This window comes from Carya illinoinensis, chromosome 14 (genome assembly GCF_018687715.1).
Source record: "Carya illinoinensis cultivar Pawnee chromosome 14, C.illinoinensisPawnee_v1, whole genome shotgun sequence".
Taxonomy (NCBI): Eukaryota; Viridiplantae; Streptophyta; class Magnoliopsida; order Fagales; family Juglandaceae; genus Carya; species Carya illinoinensis.
Window position 1 is genome coordinate 14,760,622 of NC_056765.1, and position 24,542 is coordinate 14,785,163.

General features: G+C 39.2%; 2 protein-coding genes and 1 long non-coding RNA gene across 3 annotated transcripts; 1 reads left to right on the forward strand and 2 right to left on the reverse strand.

Annotated features, from left to right (window-relative positions):
- The first annotated feature begins 2,349 nt into the window (after positions 1-2,349).
- LOC122294921 lies at positions 2,350-6,667 on the forward strand. Its single transcript, XR_006237797.1, has 3 exons — positions 2,350-2,484; positions 2,563-2,590; positions 6,468-6,667. It is a non-coding gene; the product is annotated as an uncharacterized LOC122294921 (long non-coding RNA).
- Positions 6,668-8,005: 1,338 nt separating this feature from the next.
- LOC122293608 (uncharacterized mitochondrial protein AtMg00810-like) lies at positions 8,006-8,497 on the reverse strand. Its single transcript, XM_043102144.1, has one exon. It carries the CDS (start codon positions 8,495-8,497, stop codon positions 8,006-8,008), a length of 492 nt encoding a protein of 163 aa, XP_042958078.1.
- A 13,065-nt stretch (positions 8,498-21,562) lies between these two features.
- LOC122293609 lies at positions 21,563-23,621 on the reverse strand. The gene is made up of 2 exons (XM_043102145.1): positions 23,214-23,621; positions 21,563-22,993 (listed from the first exon to the last, which is right to left on the reverse strand). Exons 1-2 carry the CDS (start codon positions 23,619-23,621, stop codon positions 21,563-21,565), a joined length of 1,839 nt encoding a protein of 612 aa, XP_042958079.1.
- Between the last annotated feature and the right edge of the window lie 921 nt (positions 23,622-24,542).

Genomic DNA, 24,542 nt, shown 5'->3' on the forward strand with positions numbered 1-24,542 from the left:
CAAAGAAACTATTACTGGTATGTTGGCACGTTGCAGCTTGGACTAAACTTGTGGATTCTTTGCTTGTAAAAGTTATACTTTAGTTGTCCACCTTTTTTGGGAGTAATTCAAGATGCAAAAGACTATTGCAAAGAGCCTCTTAGTAATTTACTGAGCATACATACTTCTTTACGAACACTGTTTTGTTGAATTATGCCATCCTGGGTTTTATTTGACTTAATTCTCCCAAAATAACTAAACACACTATGGTTCCCCATTATGGGATAATTTTTCAGTTTCTATTCGTGAGATAAAAATTTCTTATGTACCAGTAACTTCATATCTCCCTCTTCCTTTTCAAGTTCTCTTGGATTCTCTAAAATTAACAAAGATTTAGAGAGAGAGAAAGAAGAAAGAGAGGTTGAATATTTGGGAGAGAAATTCGGTTTTCAACCATGGTGGTGGTTGTTGGCACTGCTCTGTTTTGGGTGCTCTGGAAAAGGAAGGGGAGAGATTGGGGAGCAGAGGAAGTGAAGGGATAATAAATTAATAAAAAAAAAAAAGAAAAAAAAGAAAAAAGAGAGTGTATGCCGACAAGTACAAATTTTTTTAATGTATTTTTTTAAATATTTTTTATAAATAAAAAAAATCTCAAAAACATTAAAAAAATTAAGTAAAAAAATAAAAAGTATTTATTTTTTCATTTTTTTACTTAGTTCAAACTAAACTACCCGAGCAATTGAAAGAAATATAAACTACAAGTAGAAAATAGAGTCTTGGTGACTACACTAATTCCAACAACATTGTCACTGAAAGCACTGAAAGTACACAAATTAAACTTCATACAGATTCATCAGTTATTGGTTCAACAGAAAGGGAACAAACACTCGATTCTGGCTGATATGTCAATCATCCAAGGGAGTCCAGCACACATAAAACATCTTTTGTTATATACCACATATTGCACAGTGGAGTCAGTTATATTAACCTTCGATTCCTATCAAAGATGCCTCGGCAGTAGGTTGAACTGATCATGCCTACAAGAAGGCGAAACATCAGCAGAATGAAGAGGGTGGGTATAGCGAAGGCCAAACAACCGAAAGCTAATACAATCCATGATCGCTTATGTAGCTCCATTAAAATAACAATTAGAAAGACTGCCAGCATGGTCGTAATAGCGCAGAAGAGGCTGATGAGGCCTATTATCATCTGCCTCGGCAATTTCTCAAGAAAATCATCTTCTGAATAGCGTGATGTGAGGATTCCCAAAAACATCAACACTGAAACTGTGGAAAAACAGAGGGATAGGGCATCACTTATTATAAAGAAGTCAACCGACTCTGTTTTTATGAAAATTGGCAAGCCTTTTTATCGTCGTCACAACCTGGAATGGTAAAGGCCGCTGCAAATATAATGGTAACAACGAAAGCAGCCACCACAGTGCATGAAGCTGTTGTATCCTTCATCCATTTCTCTCCCTTTTCCATCAAGTTCTTATGGTCCTTCGTAAACAATTGTCGGGGAGTTAAACCTTCTTTGTTGGTACTTTCCTTAGCCTTGGGATGGACCATTTTCTTTACCTCCTGCATTTGTTAGATAGAAAGAAAATGTGTAATAAACTAATAGTAGTAGTGAATATAATGGAATGTATAAGGGATTGTAATATTGATAAAAAGCCTCACGGCAGTAGCAACACTTTCTTCGAGGGAAAGGACCTCCACAGTAGCAATGAACAGTAGAATATTCCAGATGATAGGTTAAATCTCCTACAGAGACCTTATGTACTATAATATGCATTTTACTAAAAAGTCCTTAATCTAACTGGGCTAAAGGCCCTTACAGTTTACTTAAAGGACCAACTCTTCTGCAGCTCATGGCCCATACGGCCCAGCTTCTTTATTATTTGGTTCGGCCCACCAGCAGGCCTCTCCACCAGCAGCCCACGACATCAACTGAACTCAAGTCTTCAGTTCTTCGTGTGCCCTAAGTTCTGTCTGTTTTCGTGTGCCATGTCTCAAGCCGCCGACCTCCCTTCTGCTCTTAACTTGCCCAGCCGTGTGACAACTCCCCTTTCCTTCAGAAAACCTTGCCCACAAGGTGGGGAAAATCTTCACAAAGCTGATGGTACATCTCCCAGGAAGCTTCCTCTGCAGATTGCCCATGCCAACGGACCAAAACCTCCACTACCGGTTTGTTTTTCACCTTCTTCAACCTCCGGTTTAATGCTTCAGCCGGTTCCACTTTAATGACTCCTTGTTTGTCTACAGGAGGAATGGTTGCTATGGGTAAAGCCCCTTGATTGAGTCTCGGTTTCAGCTGGGAAACGTGAAACACGTTATGGATCTGTGCAGTGGCCGGAAGCTTCAAACGGTATGCCACCTCTCCGATTCGCTGCTCTACCTCGAACGGTCCATAAAACCTTGGATTGAGTTTGAGGTTCTGCCGAGTAGTGAGGGACGATTGCCGATACGGTTGGAGCTTCAAAAATACCCAATCTCCCACTTGGTACGTTTGTTCCTTCCTTTTCAGATTAGCATATTTACTCATTCTATCTTGTGCCTTAATGAGATTTTGCTTTAACAGGACCCACAGCTGCTCACGGTCACGCAAGGTAACCTCTACTTCTTCTAACCTTGAGGTTCCTGGTACATAGCATGTTAGTTTTGGAGGTTTGTAGCCATACAATGCTTCAAATGGCGTAAGTTTGATAGATGCATGCATGCTTGAGTTGTAACACCACTCGGCTAATTCAATCCAGTGAGACCAATTCTTAGGTTTGTCCCCGACATAAGACCTTAGGTAGTTCTCAACCCACTTGTTAACAGCCTCTGTTTGCCCGTCTGTTTGAGGGTGGTAAGTTGTGCTAAAAGCCAGCTGCACTCCCTGCAAAGAAAATAATTCCTTCCAAAATCTACTTGTGAAAGTGGAGTCTCGGTCGGAAACAATTGAGCTTGGCATACCATGTAGCTTGAATACATGTTTCATAAACAGCTTCGCTACATCCTTAGCTGTGTAGGGGTGACAGAGTGGTACAAAGTGAGCATATTTTGTAAATCTATCCACAATGACCCATAAGGAGTTGAACCTCTCAGACCTAGGCAACCCATCGACAAAATCCATTGTGATATCGGTCCATGGTTTTGAGGGAATGGGTAGGGGCTGTAAGAGTCCACTAGGTAGAGTATTATCTACCTTCACCACTTGACATGTGTCGCAATTCTTTAAGAAAGCCTTCACATCCGCTTTCTGTCCAGGCCAATAAAAATCTCTTTTTAGCCTGTGTAAGGTTTTATCAAATCCCATGTGACCACCCATAGGGCTGCGATGAATTAACTCCAGTAGTTTCTGAATTAACCCCTGATTAGCTGGAATGTACAACCTATTTTTGTACAGCATCATACCATTCTTGACAGTATAGGGACTAGTGAGTTCCCCTTTTTGGTGCCTTTGCCATAATTCTTGCACTTTTGAGTCTTCTCCATAATGCCCCTTGATGTCCTCTATCCAGTCCCAAGTTGGTAATGAAATGAGTGACAAGGTGATCTCAGCTTCCTCTCCTTGCCTAGACAAGGCATCGGCTACTACATTCTCCTTTCCTTTTTCGAACTCCACGACAAAGTCATAGCCCAATAGCTTAGATATCCATTTTTGCTGCATGGGGGTTCCTATTCGTTGATCGAGTAGGAATTTAAGACTTTGATGGTCAGTCTTAATCACAAAAGCCTGTCCCAATAAGTAGGGCCTCCATCTCTGCACTGCTGAAACTAGTGCTAAAAATTCCTTCTCATACGTAGACATTCCCATAGCTCTTCCCTTTAAGGCTTTGCTGAAATAAGCCAAGGGTCTACCCTTCTGCATTAACACAGCCCCAATCGCCTCACCCGAGGCATCACACTCGATCACAAAGGGAAACTGAAAATCTGGTAGGGCCAATACAGGGGGTTGGGTTACTGCTGTTTTGAGCCTTTCAAAGGCCTCTTGGGCTCCTTCATTCCAATGGAATTTCTCCTTTTTTAAAAGGTCAGTCAACCTGGCCGCTATAGCTCCATAGCCTTTGATGAATCTTCGGTAATATCCCGTGAGGCCTAAAAAACCTCTTAGCTGTTTAACAGATCGTGGATTAGGCCATTCTAGCATAGCCTTGATCTTTTCCGGATCAGCTCTTACACCATAACCATAAATTAAATGGCCCAAGTAAGAAACTTCTTCGCACCCAAAACTGCACTTGCTGAGTTTAGCAAACAACTGGTATTGTCGTAACATGTCAAAAGTGACCCTTAAATGGCCCAGGTGGGTTGCTGCATCTGGACTGTAAACCAATATATCATCAAAAAAAACTAAAATGAATTTTTTGAGGAAAGGTTTAAAAACCTGGTTCATTAAACTCTGAAACGTTGAGGGGGCATTAGTTAACCTGAAGGGCGTAACCAAGAACTCGTAGTGACCCTCATGAGTGCGGAAGGCAGTCTTCGGAACATCTTCTGGTTTAACTCTGATTTGATGATAACCTGACCTTAAGTCAAGTTTAGAGAAAATTCTGGCTCCATGTAACTCATCAAACAGTTCCTCCACCAATGGAATCGGATATCTATCCTTAACCGTAGCACTGTTTAACGCCCTGTAATCCACACATAGCCGCCACGTACCGTCAGCCTTCCTTACCAACAAAACAGGAGATGAATAAGGACTTTGGCTAGGACGAATCACCCCTGAGCTCAACAACTCCTTAACAATCTTCTCAATCTCATCTTTCTGAAAATATGGGTAGCGATATGGGCGGACAGAAATGGGTGTTGTACCTGGTTGTAAAGTTATGGAGTGGTCATGGGAACGGTTGGGGGGTAGGCCTTTTGGGGTAGCAAAAATGTCAGTGTATAGGTTGAGTAGGTTCTGTATATTGCATGGGATTTGAGTTGGTGTGACTTGGTTGGAGTTGTCGATGAGCTGTAACATGACCCCTTTTTTCTCCATGCTGTTACAGTCTTGAATGGAGCCTTCTTCAATCCATTTGTGCCCCGTGAGCCCCTTAAGAATCACAACAGCCTGTTGGTAAGTAAACTGCATAGTTAACTCCTTGAAATTCCAAAGAATTGGCCCCAATCCTTGTAACCATTGGACACCTAAAACCATGTCACAACCTGCCAACACTAAAACATACATATCAAGTAAAAACTCAACTCCTTGAATCCCAACTTGTACTCCCTTCACCTTACCTTCACTGTCTACTAACTCCCCATTAGCCACCTTAACCCTGACCTTATCCTCTGCTACTATGGGTATGGAAACCCTTGAAAGCACTGCTGGATCCAGGAAATTATGGGTACTTCCCGAATCAATGAGAATAACGACCCACTTAGGGCCAATCTTCCCCTTCACCCGCATAATCTTTGGGCCCAATGAGCCAATAATAGCCTGTAAGGAAATCTCTGGAGTCTTTTGCATGTCCTGTCTGACCTCACACACACCTTCTTTGTCAATCTGGACAGAACACTGACCCGTGTCTTCCACTGTCTCCTCCTCCTCCTCTACAACTTCTTCAATTAAATAAAGTTTTGGGCTATTGCATCGGTGCCCTGGGTGCCATTTCGAGTCGCAATGGTAACACAAGCCTTTTTCTCTTCTTATTTTCATTTGATTTGGACTGATTTTCTGCACTGGTACTATTACCTTGTTATATGGTTGGTGATTTTCTGAAGGGTTGGGGTTCTGTGGTGGTTGGTATTTGAATGAGGCTGGTTCAACATTTTGGGACAGGTTTGGTCGTGGGTTTGGCTGTTTATGGAGGGATAGTTTTTCTTCTTGAATTCTAGCCAGCCTATAAGCTGTGAGTAGGGTGTGAGGGTTAAACATTTTAACCGTCAAACGGATATCGTCTTTTAATCCACTGATAAAGCAACTTAGTTTGTCACTTTCATCCAAACGCCTTAGCCTATTGGCAATCAGCTCAAAGGCAGTCTTATACTCCTCAACCAAACCCATCTGCCTCAGTCTAGTAATTTGTTCCACCGGATCATCATAGCTACTAGGGCCAAAACGGTCAGTAAAGCATTCACAAAATCATCCCATTCAGTTAACAAACCAGACTCATCAAGGCCTTGAAACCAAACCAAAGCCCTTCCCACCATGTGAAATGATACCAAACGTAAACGGTGGTGAGGTAAAGTATTGTGAAATGCAAAGAACTGTTTTACCTTGTACAGCCAGCCTTGTGGATCATCCCCATCAAAGGTTGGAAAGTCAATTCGTACGGATCGAGGTTGTATGTCACCCGCTTGAGGCAGCATGTGTTGTCCACTGTTTTCTCCATGGTTGCTGCTTTTTGCATGTGATTTTTGCATCTCAGAAGCGAACGCTTGAAACTGGTGCATCATGGTTTCCATTTGCATTCGGACTGCTTGCAGCTCAATACTAATGTTGGTAAATTGTGATTCAGAATTTTTTATGTATGCTTCAGTTGATTTCTTGAATGATGAAAACCCTTCATGCAGGTCCTTCAATCTAGTGCCTTCGGCCATTGGAGTTTCAGGATAGCAGGATCTGGGCTCTTGGATACCACTTGTAATAAACTAATAGTAGTAGTGAATATAATGGAATGTATAAGGGACTGTAATATTGATAAAAAGCCTCACGGCAGTAGCAACACTTTCTTCGAGGGAAAGGACCTCCACAGTAGCGATGAATAGTAGAATATTCCAGATGATAGGTTAAATCTCCTACAGAGACCTTATGTACTATAATATGCATTTTACTAAAAAGTCCTTAATCTAACTGGGCTAAAGGCCCTTACAGTTTACTTAAAGGACCAACTCTTCTGCAGCTCATGGCCCATACGGCCCAGCTTCTTTATTATTTGGTTCGGCCCACCAGCAGGCCTCTCCACCAGCAGCCCACGACATCAACTGAACTCAAGTCTTCAGTTCTTCGTGTGCCCTAAGTTCTGTCTGTTTTCGTGTGCCATGTCTCAAGCCGCCGACCTCCCTTCTGCTCTTAACTTGCCCAGCCGTGTGACAAAATGTTAGATCAAGAATGCAACCAAAACCATTCACTTGGATATAAAGTATTCTAGAAGACTTCAAATCTAACCTTAGAAGAAAGAGTTAACATAATAAGGTCAATGCTTCCAAGTTGTGATTAATCTACCACGTCCATGTTAAAATCGTCAGCTCCAATATTGAATATTATATAGTGCTAGATATATATTTCAGATATGTACGAGGATAGAGAAAAAGACTGCAACTGATCTACAAGATCAGCCCTTATCCCGACTCAGCCTCCCACGACCTGATCAAGATCCAAAGAAAGAAATGGTCTCGCAACATTTTTTTCATGCTTTTTACCTGATATAATATCTTTCAAGATCCGTAAATGCAACATGACAAGATTTAGAGACACACAAGTGAGAACTCCTCAGCATACGTTTGCTGTAGGATGAAGGCTTTCTTTATATTATAAATTGTAAGAATTACAATCAAGAGACTTAATGACAGAATATTCTAAAGCAATCAAAAAGGGATATACAAAGATATTTATTTGTTTCCTTCTTGAGTATTCTTGCTGCATTGACTTGAGGATGACGTGCATGATTTGCTGCAAGTTTCCATAACAGAGGTTTCCATAGCAGAGGGACTATCCTTAACACCCTCCGCAAGCTGACTGTGGGGCAAGATGAGACGGAAAGCTTGGATTGGAAGAAAAGAAATTGAGGCCAAGAGACACTTTTGGTGAAGAAATCTGCAATCTGAAGATTAGAGAGAATAAAGTTAACACAAAGCAGTCCAGTAGTTACTTTCTCGTGCACAAAGTGATAATCGAGATCAATATGCTTGGAGCGAGCATGAGAGACTGGGTTAGCAGACATGGAAATGGCACTTCGATTATCACAGAAAATAGTAGGAGCAGCTAAGAGAGAAATATGAAGATCATGAGGCAAATGAGTGAGCCAAGTGACTTCGGTTGCAGCTAAAGCAAGTGAGCGATACTCGGATTCTGCACTACTGCGGGAAAAAGTTGGCTGTTTCTTAGCACTCTAAGAGACTAAATTTCGACCAAGATATATGGTATAACCATATGTAAAGCGGCGAGTGTCGGGGTAGCCAGCCCAATCGGCATCGGAATAGGCTAGAAGTTGCCGAGAGGGATAAGAGTAGAGATTCAAACCAAAATGAAGAGTGCCCTTTATATAGCGTAGAATACTCTTAACTGCACGAAAGAGTTCATTTGTAGGGGCATGCATATGTTGACAAACTGTGTTAACACTATAAGCAAGCTCAGGATGTGTGATGACCAAATATTGAAGAGCCCCAACAACGGATCGATAAAGAGTTTGATTAGAGAAGGGGGAGCCAGCTTGAGTGAGTTTTTGACCAACTACCATAGGAGTAGCAACGGGCTTGCAATCTGTCATAGCCACTCGGTGAAGGATGTCAACTGCATATTTTGTTTGACTAAGGAATAAACCAGAGGAAGTAGATTGAACCTCAATGCCTAAGAAATAATGAAGAGCCCCTGGATCCTTCATAGCAAATTGATTACTAAGACTAGCAAGAAAATTGGTAAGAAGCTAAGAGTTGCTGTAGGTAACAACTATGTCATAAACACAAAGGAGAAGATCAATGGTGCCAACAGATGTGTGATACAATATATACAAGACCCAAATTGTGCGAGGTTAGAGAGAGAAACTCTCCCATCTCTCTAGAACCTCAAAAAGAAAAGCTCCCCCTAGAGGGAGGTGGGAGCTTCGGCTCCTCCCTCCCTCCTGTTCCTTTTCCTTATGTTTTCCAGTCCGTTTTAGTTTAAATCTGGTTTGGCGAATAAGATGAGATGGTCCAAATGGTGTGGCGCAAGGTGTTAGGGGTTGAGGTCTAGTTTTTTTTAAGGGAGAGGCGCCTGTTTCTCGAGGCCATAGAGTGGGGAATTAAGGCACGATCTGCTCGGTCCTGAACTGGTGGAGATGGAATGAAGACGAGGTGGCCCACGGTGTCCAAGTTGGGGTTGGTCAAAAGTAGATGAATCGCCAGAGGAGTGCATGGAGATGGAATGAAGAGGAAGTTACCCTGTACTTTTCTCAGTTGACATATGATACCAGAGAGCAGAGCTTTCTATATGGCCTGCGGAGGACCGCTAGAGAGCATGCATGTATCTGAAAGTTTTCAGACAACGGGGAGGAGCTTGGAGCCGTGAGCAGTCCTTGTATTTTGGAGTCGTGAGTAGTCCGTGAAGGAGCTTGGAGCCGTGAGCTTGGAGGAGAAGTGCTGTCTCTGCAATTGGTGGTCTCTGCACCTGGTTGGAGGGAGGGCGCCGCATGGAGAGGGAGCAGCAGCAGCAGGAAGCGATGAAAACCTAAGTGGCTCTCCCAATGGGCTGAGTTTTGTTTTGGGCTGGGCTATTTTTTTTTTTGTTTTGGGCTGGGCCCAAGGTGGTTTTTGCTTTTTGAAGTGGTGTTTTTTGTTGTATTTTGTTCTTTTAGTTTGTTTTAGATAGCGGTAGGAAACTTTGTCTCTAGGACCAAGGGTCCGTAAAGTTTAGTACTCCACTCCTTGGGAGGGGGAGTTGTGTGGGCTATCTTAGACGGTGGTCTAAGACAGAGTTAAGTCTCTCAGACAGTTAGTCTGGAGGCCTATCTCTCAGACGTTTAGTCTGGAGTCGTTGGACAAGACCCTGTCAACCGCAAAGAAATTTGTGGATTGAAGAACGTGAAAATGTTAGAATTTGACTTGTATCTTGCAGGTTAAAAGTTGTAATTGTCTGCTTTAATGATGAATGGAACAATGTTTCACTTAAAAAAAAAAACAGATGTGTGATACACAAATAAGGAGTCAACTGGGCTAGAACCAGATTTAATAAAAAAAGTACTGAACTGATGGAACCAAGCACGGATGCTTATTTAAGACCATAGAGAGCACGTTGAAGATGACAAACATGATGAGGAAAGCGTGGATCAATATATCCAGGAGGTTGATCCATATAAACTTCCATGCTAAGAGTGCAATGAAGAAAAGCGTTCTTAACATCTAGTTGATACAATGGCCAACCTGCAGAGATGGCAAGGGAAAGAATTAGACGCACAGTGGTAGCTTTCACAACAGGGATAAAGGTTTGATCATAATCAAAACTAGGAAGTTGGGTGTAGCCTTTAGCAACAAATCGCACTTTATAGTGCTCAACAGAGCCATCTGGAAGAAGCTTGGTATGAAAGACCCAATGACAGCCAACAACATTTTTGTTATGTTGGCGAGGAACCAAGGACCAAGTATGATTAGAGTGCAAGGCTTGAATTTTTTCATCCACAGTCAAAACCCACTCAGAATGTTTAGAAGCAAATTTGAAGCCACGAGGTTCCTTCAATGCAATTAAGGATTGAAAGAAGGATGTTTGAGGCAAACTGGTGATGCTGTGATATGCTTTGGGCTTGGAAATTCCAGACTTTGACTGAGTGGTCATGGGATACGTATTGCAAGAAGAAGAGAAATTAGGTGCATGAGAGAGTGGCGGTGGAGCTGAAATTGCAGTAGGTACAGAACTAGCGGCAGGTACAGAAGTGTCAGGAGCATTTTGTGGTGAAGAAACTGATGTAGAAGGCAGGATAAGTGCATAATCAGCAGCATATGGGAAACTAGCAGGTGATGATTGTAAACCTATAGAAGAAAAAGAAGAACTACTGGAAGAATATGATGGCAGAGAGTGAGAAGTATTAGGAAAAATTAGAAAAATCATTTAAGGAACTGGGAGAGACCGAACTAGCTCTTACAAAAGGGAAGATAGTTTCATCAAATACAACATGACGAGAAACAAAAACACATTGAGTTTGACGATCCAAATAGCAAAAACCTTTATGGATGGAATTGTACCCTACAAAGACACATGGAGTGGACCTAGGAGCAAGCTTGTGTGGAGCATAATGACGAAGATAAGGATAACACAAGCAACCAAATGTGTGAAAATGAGTGTAAGAGGGTGACATACCATATAACATAGCAAAGGGTGATTGACCTGGGAGAGTTGGTGTTGGAAGCAGATTGATGGTATACATAGCTCTAGAGAAGGCTTCAACCCAAAGAGAGGTAGGTGCATGAGCATAAAAAAGAAGGGTGAGATGAAGAGTAAGACTTGTCTCAGTTACATGGTGATGTTTGTGTTCAACAAGTCCGTTTTGAGCTAGAGTATAAGGACAACTGAGGCGATGCTCAATGCCAAAAGAGGACAAGTATTGCCGAAACTTATGATTAGTAAATTTTGTGCCACCATCACTTTGGAAGGTTTTGAGTTTGTGAGAAAATTGATTTTGAATAAGATTATGAAATTTAACAAAGATATGAAAGAAATCAGATTTTTGCTGAAGTGGATAGAACCATGTAAAGCAAGAATGATCATCCACAAAAATAACATAATAGTGAAAACCAAAAGAAGAAGTAGTGGGAGAGGGTCCCCATAGCTCACAATGAAGTAATTCAAAAGGAAGAGAGCTACGTTTTTCATTAATTGAAAAAGAAAAACAGTGACTTTTGCCTAATTGGCAACTATTACATAAATTGGAAGATAACATAGAGGAAGAAACAGAAATGACACCATCTTTGTTAAGAGTTTCAACAGTGCGAGTAACCGTATGACCTAAACGAGCATGTCAAATATCAGAGGAATCATGAAGACTGGTGGCATGCACATAGGTGAGAAGGGCATGATGAGCATGATGAAGAACATAGAGACTATGCTTTAGACTACCGGTTCCCAACACCACTCTCGTTCAAAGGTCCTATATAATAAATCCAGAACCAGAAAATGTAATTGAGCAATGATTATCAGAAGTTAACTTGCTAATGGAAATCAAGTTTTGGTGAGAGAGGGAACAACAAGAACATCTTTGAAAATAAGAGAGCCAAAGGGAGAGTTATGAGAGAGGGAACCCGTATGTGTTATAGGAAGAGAAGCACCATTGCCAACTACCACTTGATCTGAGCCTGAATATGGAGAAACACTAGATAACTGATTTGCATCATTGGTCATATGAGAAGAAGCACCACTATTAGTATACCAGTCAGAATCTAGCGAATCTTGCAGTGAACAAGAGGAGAAGGCTTTAGCTACATTAGCAATCTGGGAATGCTCATATCGATCCCAACAAATAAAAGCAACATGGCCAAGTTTGCCACAAATTTGACAGGTGGGTCGAGATGAGGGTGGTGGGCAAGATGCAGAGTGTTGAGGCTAAGAGTTGCTGTGGGACTTTGTGGATGGAGTTCCACAACCACGTCTAGAGCGACCATCACTACGACCATGACGAGCACCACGAGAGGGCTGCCTAGCTCCTCGATGAGCAGTGAAACCTGTGAGGTGTTCCACTTGGGAATCAAGAGACTTAACAAATAAACCATGACTCTGAGCTTTTGGCACAAGATCCTTCAATAGGGGCAGTGGTGTTTGAGACATCATAGTGGTGGAAAATGAAGAGAATTCAGCCCCTAAGCCACATTGAAACCAGTGCATCTTGTCAGTTTCATCAACAGGATGACCCATAGCATGAAGTTGATCACACAAATTTTTGACAACTCAGGAATAATCATCAACGCTATGAGTGCCTTTCTTCATCTGTTGAAGTTCATCCTTCAATATTTGAATCTCTCGAGTTTTGAACTTATGAGAGAAAAAGGCTTTAAGTGTCTGCAGGCATCAAAGGCAGATGTTAAGCCTAAGACTTCAGTCATGGCTTCTTCCGTGAGTGAAGAAAAAATTAGGCTGAGAATGAGTTGATTAGTTTGATGCCAAGTAGAATACTGAGGGTTTGGGATGGATTTATTATTGTCATCTAGAATAGTGGGTGGTGGGGAAGGATTAGAACCATCAACATACCTGAGTAAATTTTGGCTGGTAAGGAGAGGTAAAAATTGGCTCTTCCAAAGAAAATAATTGATGGAGCTGAGTTTGATGGTTAACATATGAACTATCGTGTTAAATTGAAAGGGAGAAGGGGAGGGTGACTGAGACTCCATAGGAAAAAGAAAAGAAAAGATGGATGCAAGTCCTAGGTATTCTCTGGTACCATGACAAGATTTTGAGACACACAAGTGAGAACTCCTAAGCATACGTTTGCTGTAGGATGAAGACTTTATTTATATTATAAATTGTAAGAATTACAATCAAGAGACTTAATGACAGAATATTCTAAAGCAATCAAAAAGGGATATACAAAGATATTTATTTGTTTCCTTCTTGAGTATTCTTTCTGCATTGACTTGAGGATGATGTGCATGATTTGCTGCAGGTTTCCATAACAGAGGTTTCCATAGTAGAGGGACTATCCTTAACACAATAGCATCGCAACGCCAATGCGGAACAAGAAGAAAGGTACTGCAACAGGATTTTGCACGAGGCTAATTCAAATTATTTCAAGTGGAACAAAATTTTCTACAAGTCCAAATTTTTGGTCATCTTATTGCCCATGTCAAATTATTGTGATTGCACCTAGGTCAATGAGGTTACTACTGCTTTCTAAATACTTTCACACTTCAAGATCACTAAGACTTGGTTAACCTAGGAAATGAGAGAGAGAGAGAGAGAGAGAGAGAGAGAGAGAGAGAGAGAGAGAGAGAGAGAGAGAGAGAGAGAGAGAGAGAGAGAGAGAGAGCTCCTTGTTTGTACATTCACTACCTTCAACTTTGTTTGTACATTCACTTCCTTCAAAACAAACATATGTAAGACTCATTTTTAAGAGTCTCCTTATCATGGGGTGGTTAATAAACTTTCCTAGAAGTTAATTAACAGCTTGTGATGGGAGTTATTTAGCTGGTGCAATTAAATAATTGGTGGGAAGTTATTTAACTGATAGTAACTTCCTCATGGCCAGGTGGACACACATGGGTTATGTGGTAATCCTTTAATAATATGTTCCACTTGTCCACAATTGTTGCTATGTCCATTAACATGCTCTGTGAGACCTTATTATTGCCCTGAGATAACATGCAAAAGTAATAGCAGCCAGTTTTCATCTCATGATATACTTCCATCTATTGATCCATTAGGACTCACATAACGATGGAATTGGGACCCATCCAATCACTCATTCATATGATCGTCTATATTAAGATTAAAATGCCATAGGAATCTTAATAGTTGCTAAAGGTTTTGTAATGGAGATACTTGTAAGTAATCTTCAAATAATAAAATGGTTTCTTATGCGTAGGCCGGTTGCCCTATTGTATGTTACTTTTAAAGAATGTAGGGTTTCATGACTTTATCATCAAATTCGTGTCTCTTGATTATTCCCTATTTTCTTGAATTTGTTGGTGCTACGTGTTATCGATCATTCCTGAATAGACATTTAGTCTTAAGTGTTCTATATATAAATTTTCTTTTTTGAATTAAATTAATCCTTAATAACTCTTGAATATTTCATAGATTGTATCGCACACATATACACATCCTCTTGGTGTCGTATAAGGTGTAAATATGATTTTTCACTCTGCATCTATATATCTATGTGGTATGGAAGCCCATCTATGGTTTAGTCACTCCTTTTAAGAAGGCTATAGGTATGGCGAGAAAGTAAACTCACAAATTGATGTTGGCTAGTATGATAGATTGTAAAGTTACTTTTATTATAAAATAGAACTAACGTATAATATGAAATCTCGTCAATTGTCGAGTTTACTTTTATGAATTCTCTTTGTGGCTGTAACATTTCTCTTCAAGAAAACTAGTGCTTCCTAAACTATATGAAGCCCATAAGCAAACAACAAATCCATGAGTATTTGAATCCAAGTATCCGGGAAAAAAAAGGATATTTGGCGAAGGAACGGGGGATCCTTTTGACCTATCTTGAAACTAATTCATCAAGTACTTGATGATAAAATGCATAATGGACGTTCCCCCTAAGGTGGAACGCTTATTTATCGATGCCAGCTTTTTACATCCCACAGCTTATGTAGATCACTAAGATCTGTTCAGCTTTGGTGCAAGAGTGCTCGATCAGAGGTGGCTAAGATTTGGTGACTCCTTTGGTGGTTGAGATCGGGCCACCAGGCAATCATGGATCCAAGCAGACTAATTTGGCCATCACATGTTGGCCTTGGCCACCGTAGGGTGCCCGATTTGGCCACCCCGTGTTGGGTGGCTGTTCCACTTTCATTTCTTCTTATATAAAATCAGCTTTTAATTATAATAAAAGTATTTTATTTTTATTTTTTGAGTTTCTTGGAAAATAGCTGGATGTGTGGTACATTGGAGTTGGTCCACGCGGTTTCTATTAATGATATTGGACGGAAAAATGAACAAAGGGTCCTAGACTACTTCTAATTATTAACATGTACCACAGGTTTATCTATCGCTTAAAAAAAAATGCATAGGATGCTAGATATGTCAAAAGAGGCCTAGGCACAAGGGGTGTTCCATCAAGATTTCTTATTAAATATTGTAGTTTTATTTCTCCAAATTGAACTATCAATTTAGATAGAGAATTAGATCATTAGAAGATCTCAGCCGGTATATAGGTTTAAAGAGGGTGCTGCTTGCTTTGAGGAGTAGTGTAACCCATTTCCTCTATATATTAAACAAAAAAAAAAAAAAAAAAACCATAATTACCAAAAAATAATAAATAATGGAAATATGAGAGAGAGATGACCTTGAACCATTGTAGCTCTCTTTGCATTTGTAAAGCTGCCCCTAGGAGTCGATTAAGCATTGAGGAATTCTCTACCATCCCTGCCAGATGTAGTATGTTATTACGATCTTCATCTATTAAACCTGTCAAGTAGTTCCTCATCCCCACTTGCTTCTGCTCGTATAGAATGTTAAAGATATTTTCTTGACTATATAAGACAGCAATCATAAATATGTTTTTGTCACTATATTCCGAATCAACAGTAGGACTAAGGAGCCATTGGAAACATATATCCACCTTAATCATCTCACGAACGAACTTGAGATTTCCATTCTTGGCAGCACAGCCGATGGCAGTATAAACTAGACCATCCTCACGTTGTTGAGTGTTTGAGTCTGATATCACTTTACCCATTTGAGAAAGAAGTTCATCGTACTGTTCATGGATCTTCTTTCCTTGCCACTTCCTCAATATCCCTTTGATAATTATCGAGATCACATTGTCAATTAGTTTAACTAAACGAAATTATAAACAATTAATAATAAAATTTGTTTACTTATAATAGATATTAGAAAACTTCTACTCGAATCAAAGCTAGCAGAATATTTCTTTTCCTGCATACTAATTCGCAATTTTTGTATGTTCCCATTAGTTTCTGAGTAGTCATGAGGAACTTTATTATAATATAAATCTAATATATATATATATATACTTATTCTATTCTCAAGCGATGTGTAGAGTACACCATCCACAGGATCATCACTTGAATCATGATAATATTTAATTTTAAAATTTATCTTTTAAATCAAATTATGTTATATAAAAACTTTATAAGATGCAGTACTTATACACTGGTTAATTTGAGGATAGAATTTTTCATATATATAATATATAATATGTTAAATGTTAAAGTAATTTTCTAGAATCTACATTTATTTTTCTTTTAGAAATGTAGTAAGGTATTTTATGTAATTTTGAGTGCCGGACACACTTGCACTTGTAGAATGACACATGTTTCTCTTTCCTTCCTAGCCATTACATCTCACAATTAATTTCCTATGTTGACCACATACACTTCATTCACATACCTGTTATCATTCTATACCTCCCACTTCTTCCAATACATCCTTTCAATTATTTCTCGTGCAAATTCATACCCCCTTTTCTTGCTGGGCTCAATGAAAAGTCATGCTTATCTTGAATTGGATAAGTGTGAGAATGCTCTAGAACCATCTTCGAACCCCTATATATACCCTAGGCTAACTTCCAAGCAATTCATTCCCTCATATCCCACCAAATATTCCCAAAAGAGAGAGTTGTTGCTCAACTTTCCTCTATCTTGTGCAAGTGTTGTCCTACCCAAGTTATTTTCTATATTGATGTATTGTCTCTATCAATAAGTACATTTTATTTTTATTTATTATTATTATTATTTTTTTTTTTAAGTTTGATGGTTCTTCTATCTAATGGTTGTGAGTCCTTGGGCTAGTGTAATTTTGTTAAACTACTTGAGAATTCGTAGTTCCATATATTGGATACCATATTTCTCTACATAACTTAAGCTCAATATTATAAGCATTAGTCATGCCTCAAAGCCCTTATGCATAGTTCAATTAACCCATTTACAGCTTACGGTACTTGATATTTTCAAGTTATGCATGTATGGCGGCTGTCTTAAGTTATTGTAAGATGCCTTTTTTTTTTTTTTTTTTCTTGGCTCATTGACATTACGATCATGATCTACTCGATAACTTTCAGCTTTATTCATATTTTAATATCTCGAATTCAATCTTTTATTGGATTATACGTCTTCTTATGTCTATCATACTTGTCATAACCAAGATAGAGGAAGTTTAGCCAACCATGCAGTAGTTTCTCTTATAACTATTTTATATCTTATTTTACAATTAACCAATGTGATGGTGCTACCTCATTAAAAATTATTTTTTTATTTTTTTATTTGAGTTTCTAATAAAAACATAATCGCCCTCTATTTGGAAAAGACAATTATAAAAAAAAAAAAAATTGTAAAAATGAAATATTGTTGGTGCATGTATCGATCTTGGAGTACTAATTAATTAAGTATTGTTTGATAAGAATAAATGATGTGGCGTAAAAGGAGTAAAATTCTATGTTAGTATCAAAATTTTATATACCAACTAAAAGATCATAGATTATCACAAATGAAAATTTGAAGATGTTGGCCAAATAACAAGCCAAAATTATGGGAAAGTATGCTAAGGCAAAACTAGCATACATGATATGTTATCTTGATCATCTTGATTGATTAGGCGTTATTCTTCGTTTGTAACGTTCATACGATTATATAAGTTATAAAAGATTATAATATGATTGATTATGGAAGCTATTTATATTCATATTATAATTTTTATTCTTGATTAATTGCACTATACGAATTTTTATGACAAGAATAATCATTTTAAAAAATAAAGATAGAATTTTTTTAAGAAAACTATTTTTAAAATACTAATTGCTAATTATACGTTTCTCAAGTCTTGAATTTTTTTAATATATATTTTTTAAATCTTTGAATTTTTCAAAATTTGTTTTTAAATTTCTAATTTTGAAGGGACAATTGTTAAAATTGATAATTTCATGGCTGACAGGAAATTATATTAACATTGTGATAGTTTAAGGGGTTTTACCTATTTATCTCAGTTAACGTTTAACAAACACACAACACAATTCTGCAATGAAATGGACAATGTTAATTCAATTACCAGTTGGTCTTTGTTATCACAAATGCAAGGGATGTGTGTCCATCATTGTGAATATTTATCACGACGTCGCGATCCTTGTCAAGGTGGGATGGGGACGCCATAGCTTTCGATTAATGAACATCGATCATATTAATAACATGAAAATGACTTATTTGTGTTTCTTTTATTATTCGTAATTTAGATTTCTACTTCTCTATTTAGATTTTTACTTCTCTATTTAAAATATAAATATTTGTTAAAACATTTGCAAATATCTTTTATCGTTGTAAAAATGATGGTGGTGTATTATTTTACTCTTAGACTAAGGTTTAATTTGCTAGGAATAATATCTTTTATATGCTAAGTGTTAATAGATAGATCATCACAAGAGAAAATTATTCGAAGTTGGCCAAATTACAAGCCAAGACTTAACTAGGGAAAGCAAAGTAAGGCAAAAACATACTTGATCCGTTATGATCTTCAAATTGAATATTGTCTTTAGAAGCAATAACCAATGCAATGTGATGATTGTGATCCATACAATTTAGGAGGAAAAAAAAATGAGAGAGAGAGAGAGAGTAGACATAAAACAAGTGCTCATGTATATAGTCTCTAAGAAGGATATTCACACGTGTGAATATCCTTCTTGTGCCTTTTCCTTTAACACTCTAGTCTAAACTTTAGAATTAATACAACAAATTCTAATTAGAAATCCGAATCAACTCAGTTTGGTTTTTTAAGGTATAAAATCTGAGATCATTATATTGTTAGAATTTTATGGATGTTTGTATATATATATATATATGTGTGTGTGTGTGTGTGTGTGTGCTGTTTTTTTTTTTTTTTTTTTTTTTTTTGTAAAGAGCCAGTAGCCACCCACATAGCAGCCCTGTCCCAAGTTTATTAAGAAACCCTCACTTGTGGCGGAGGAATATCGTGGTAATAATAAGACACTTGGGGGCATACAATAAACCGCTATAAAACTAGCCCAAACCAAGTGCTAAAAAACCCAAACAAAACCAACAAACCAAAACACAAGACAACAAAAACAAAACCAACCTGCATAAAAACCAACACTAACACAACCAAGATGAAAAACCACCTAAAAAAACAAACCTATACCCGAATAGCCTGAAGACCAATTTTATCCACTTTCAAAATCCCTTTAAGCAAGTGAGTCACGTCATTGTATGAACTCCACGTACCATTCTTCTGATCAGACGCCAAACGGGCCAAGAAATCTTCTCCTGCATTGCCTTCTCTGTATATATGTTGGATCTTAACCTCCAAGGTTGCAACCATTATAACTTGTATCTTTTCCCAATAATCTTCAAGATACCATATACCACAACGCCCTTTTTGCAACCAATGAACCACTAACAGCGAATCTAATTCAATCTCCACTCTTCCAATGTATAAATCCTTACAATACTGAAGACCATAACAAAGAGCAATGAGCTCAGCTTCATTATTAGAGCCATATCCCAACTCCTTCGCAAAAGCCCAAATAAGATTCCCCTTCTCATCTCTAATAATGCCCCCTACACCCATACGACCTGGATTTCCCAAGGAACTCCCATCCACATTTAATTTAAACAAACCCGGACTTGGTTTCGTCCATTTCACCAACAGAAAGTTTTTCCTCTTCACATGTTTAACTGGAATAGAGAAAAAATTTAACTCTCTTTCATCTCCATCAGTTATCTTCTTACTAGCACGTAACCTGACACCCACCCATGCAATGGCTACCTTAATTGAACCCCAGAGAGAGCTCACAGCAACGTGTTTACCTTCCATACGTGCCTTACATCTCTACACCCAAAGGGACCAAGTCACAATAATAGGAATAAGAGCAAGCAGAGTACCTTTTTGAGTCGAATGAGTAGCACGCCTAAACCACAACTCCATAGTTGCTCTCCAAGATCTCTGCGAATCATAAGGCATCCCTAACTGTAGAGATACCCACCTCCAAATATCTGCAGCAATCCTCCCATAAACGAGGACATGATCTTGATCTTCCACACACCCCTGCGTACAACATTCACATCTTGAGACCAAAGGAATGCCCAACGAACTAATCCGATTATCAACAATAAGACTATAGTGCAAAGCCTTCCAGATGATAACCGAATATTTTTTTGGAAGAACTAAATGCCAAATCCAGGTAGCCCATTCAGATTTTGGTGCACGAACATGAACACAATCCCAAGCCGATTTTGAGGAGAAAACCCCATTCAGAGTTGGCTTCCAAATCAATAAATCTCCACCCTCTTTTTGTTCACCGAGACAATTTAGAATTTCTTCCATTTTAGTTGCCCCCACCAATCAATGTAACAAATCCACATCCCAACCATTTTGAAGCCGACATTCCCAGACTTTCAATAAAGGAAAATCAGATATATCACAAGAGTTGACAAGAGCTCCCGATTTAAGCCAAGGATCTCTCCAAAAGGACACATTTCCATCCCTCACCCTCCACCAAGCATTGCCTAAAACCTTTGGAATCATACCCACAATATGCTTCCAAAATAATGTCCCTTTCCGTTGATCTACCAATGTCACATGCTGATTTTTCACATCCTTCCAATTTCCATCGAATGCAGCATAATAAATCATCAAAATATGAGATTTTCATACGACCTACCATAAGCGGGACTCCCAAGTACTTGACCGGGAAAAAACCTTCTGAGAACGATGTCAAAAGTAAAGATCTCCTTTTCCGAGCATTAGTAGCATGCTTAGAAAAAAAGATTGAGGACTTCTCTCTACTCACCACTTGACCAGACCAGGCTTCGTATAACTCAAAGGTATCTCTAACTTCTTGAAGAGAAGATCTTCCAGCATTACCAAACAACATAATATCATCAGCATATAATAAATGAGAGAGAAGAGGCGTACCTCGGGGATGAGAGAACTGAACAATATGCCCACTCATAAACTTATGCTTTAAAAGCCTGGAGAGCACCTCCTCAACAAGAATAAACAAGTATGGCGAGAGAGGGTCACCTTGGCGCAAACCTCGCCCACTAGAGAAAAATCCTTTAGCCGACCCATTCATAACCACCGAGAACCAAGGAGTCGAAATACAATTTCTAATCAAACTGCAGAACCTCCCAGATAAACCAAATGAAACCATAACATGGATTAAAAAATCCCAGTCTATGCTATCATAGGCCTTAGCCATGTCCACTTTAATAACAGTATTACCACCCCTAACCTTCTTATTAATCATGTGTATCATTTCTTGGGCCAAAGAAATATTTTCAAATATACTTCACCCAGGAAGAAAAGCACCTTGTTCTGAAGAGATGATTCTGTTAAGGATAGGCGATAATCTTCGAACCAGAATCTTGGAAAAAGCTTTATACACCACTGAACATAAACTGATGGGGCGGAACTTATCAAAACCAGTAGGTCTCTGCATTTTCGGAATGAGAACAATGTATGACGCTGAGTAGAACCTCGGTATTGGAATGCCAAGAAAAAGTTCCTGAACCGTTGCCACCATGCCAGCTTCAACAATATCGCAACATGTCTTATAGAAACCAGAGCCAAAGCCATCTGGACCCGGGCTACTATCCACAGGAATGGAAAACATAGCCTCTTTAACCTCTTGGATTGAAGGGAGCTGAAGGAGGTTAGCATTATCCTCCTCCAAAATAGAATTTTGCACCAAATTTGACAAATCAGGAAGATCTCTTGGAGCACACGCCTGAAGAAAAGAACTGAAATAATCCACAGCACTTGAATGAATATCTTCCGGAGAATTTAAACACGTCCCATCTGGACACCTCATTTCCTGCACAAAAGGTTTATTAAGAGAAACAAAAGTTTTAAAAAACTGAGCCGAGGCCTCTCCTTTCTCCATCCACCTAAGCTTCACCTGCTGTGAAAGCCTTGTTTCTTCTCTTTTCATCCAAACTGCAAGTTCTTCCTTAGCCTCCAATAAAGCTTGCTCTGTGTCTGCTGAGAAACCCTCCTGTAGTTGGCTTTCTAACTGTTTAATTTTATTCTCAAATTCCTGGATCTTTGTCTCCGTATGGCAAAAAACACGACAATTCCAATCCTTTAAGACTATTTTCACTTTCTTTAACTTGGTAGCAAGGCCAAGAAGACCCATAGTCTCAATTGAAGCACTCCAAGTATCATTAACCACCTCCCAAAAATTACTATGAGACACCCACATTTGCTGAAATTTGAAGGAGGAAGGACCATAGCGATTCCCCAAGTTCTTAAACATAAAAGACAAAGGGGCATGATCAGAAGTTGTCCGCGCCATATATTTGCATAAAGCGTTCGGAAAATCACCTGTAGCCACAACATTCATTAAACATCTATCTAATTTCGACCAACTTCGAGCTAGACCCCTCTGACCATTACACCATGAGAATTTACTCCCCACAGCTTTCATGTCAGCGAAACCACAGTTATCAATAAAATCATTAAATTCATCTATGGCAACCCGCAATCTCGGCCTACCACCACGATGTTCCTCCTCCCCACGAATAATATTAAAATCACCTAGGCATAACCAAGGTGCATCTTTGACCGCATCAAGTTGTAACAATCTCCAAAGCTCCCTTCTTTCAACATGATTACATTTAGCATACACCACAGAAATAACAACTTGCCGAGATTCCATGCTCATAGAAACAGTCACATGTTGGGCACTATAACTAATAACCGATAACTGCAAATCTTCTTTCTAGAGTAACCAAAGCTTTCCACCAACACAAAAATTAGAAAAACAACAATCAAACTTCAACAAATGTTGCAGGCTAACCATCCTGTAATCATCAGCAAAAGGCTCAACTAACATTAGAAAATACAACTGTAATTTCCTTACCAACTTACACACCCTTCTCCGAGACGTTCTGAGGCCCCGGATATTCCAGAACATAGGATTGCAAATCATAGATTCATACGAACGGGTTTGCTAGGAACCCGGGTCGAACTTCTAAGTAAGCGTCCCCCTTTAGGCAATTTTTCCCATTTTTGGTATCACTGTCCGAGAGATAGATTTTATTTTTTCCAAGGTGTTCTCCATCCTCCTTTTCTGGTTTAGACCCACAATCATCTTTACTATGCATTCCCACAGCCTCTTGCACTGACATGTCAACATTCTGATCATCCATAGAATTTTCTACTAACCCATTTTCCTTCTCCACCTCATCAAGCCCTTCCTCAATCCCCTTACCATAATTAATAGACAACCTACATTGGTCACTTTGTTGATTACTAACCTCCATCAAAGACAAACCGAGCCCAAGATCAACATCATCAACACTCTTAGTAGCACCAGTATCACCATTCAAAACCTGAACATTTGACATATTTTCAGCTCCCATATTTGCAACTATCAGTGAGACCACCTCCAGACATCCCAACATCATTGTTTCCAGACATCCCAACATCATTGTTTCCAGACATCCCAATGGTCCCTGAATCAGGCAAAATCTCCTCAAAATTTCCATTGCTTCCAACTGTCCATGACACATGCTCAAGATTTTCAGACATCCCCACGGTCCCTGCATCGAACAAAACCACATTCGTATTTCCAATTTCCAAACCGACGGCTTGATCTTCAGGCCCCTGCGCACTAGCCAACTTCATCGAGTCCTTCATATCAGGACTCCCAATAATCCCCACATCCATAATCGGCTCAATATCTGGCGTCGCTATTTTCCCAAGCTCCTCTGCCAAAACACTTGGACCATCTTCCCCTGCCTTCTCAACATCCTCAACAATCGGCCTTACGTTCTTCATTTGGTTTTTTGAAAGACCTTGAGACTTCGGCTTCCAGACCTATAGTTGCTTCTCATCCATGTTTAACTTCCGATCCATTTTCGTTTTTGCCCCATCCTTCCATTTACATAACTGCAAATTGTGCCCCTGCATTTTACATTTAGTACAATAGGCAGACAGAGTTTCATAAACAATTTCAATATACCAACTCCATTCATGATTCGGGGTGCCTATCCAGATTCCACGAATAGGTGTTTTTCCAGCATCAACTTCCAAACACAATCTGGCCCCATCAATTTTAGTAGCACACTGTGTAGCATTATCACGACGTAAGAACCGGCCAATGGGAGCAACAATATTTTTCAAGCAAGATTCATGGAACCCACGGTAAGGCACTCCTTCAATGTCATTGGCTTCTCTAGACAGCGCCTTCACGAAATCAGCTTCGTTTGAGAACTGGACAAACACATTTCTTAGCTTTCGCATTGCCGAAACCACAGGCTGAGCGT

What these genes read in the sequence shown, in the direction of transcription:
- LOC122293608 (XM_043102144.1), bottom strand. Translation starts at nt 8,497, where the DNA reads ATGAAGGATCCAGGGGCTCTTCATTATTTCTTAGGCATTGAGGTTCAA.
- LOC122293609 (XM_043102145.1), bottom strand. Translation starts at nt 23,621, where the DNA reads ATGTCAAATGTTCAGGTTTTGAATGGTGATACTGGTGCTACTAAGAGT. An exon ending in GGTTCCTAGCAAACCCGTTC is followed by an intron (nt 22,994 to 23,213) that starts GTATGAATCTAT and finishes TGGTTACTCTAG; the next exon opens with AAAGAAGATTTGCAGTTATC.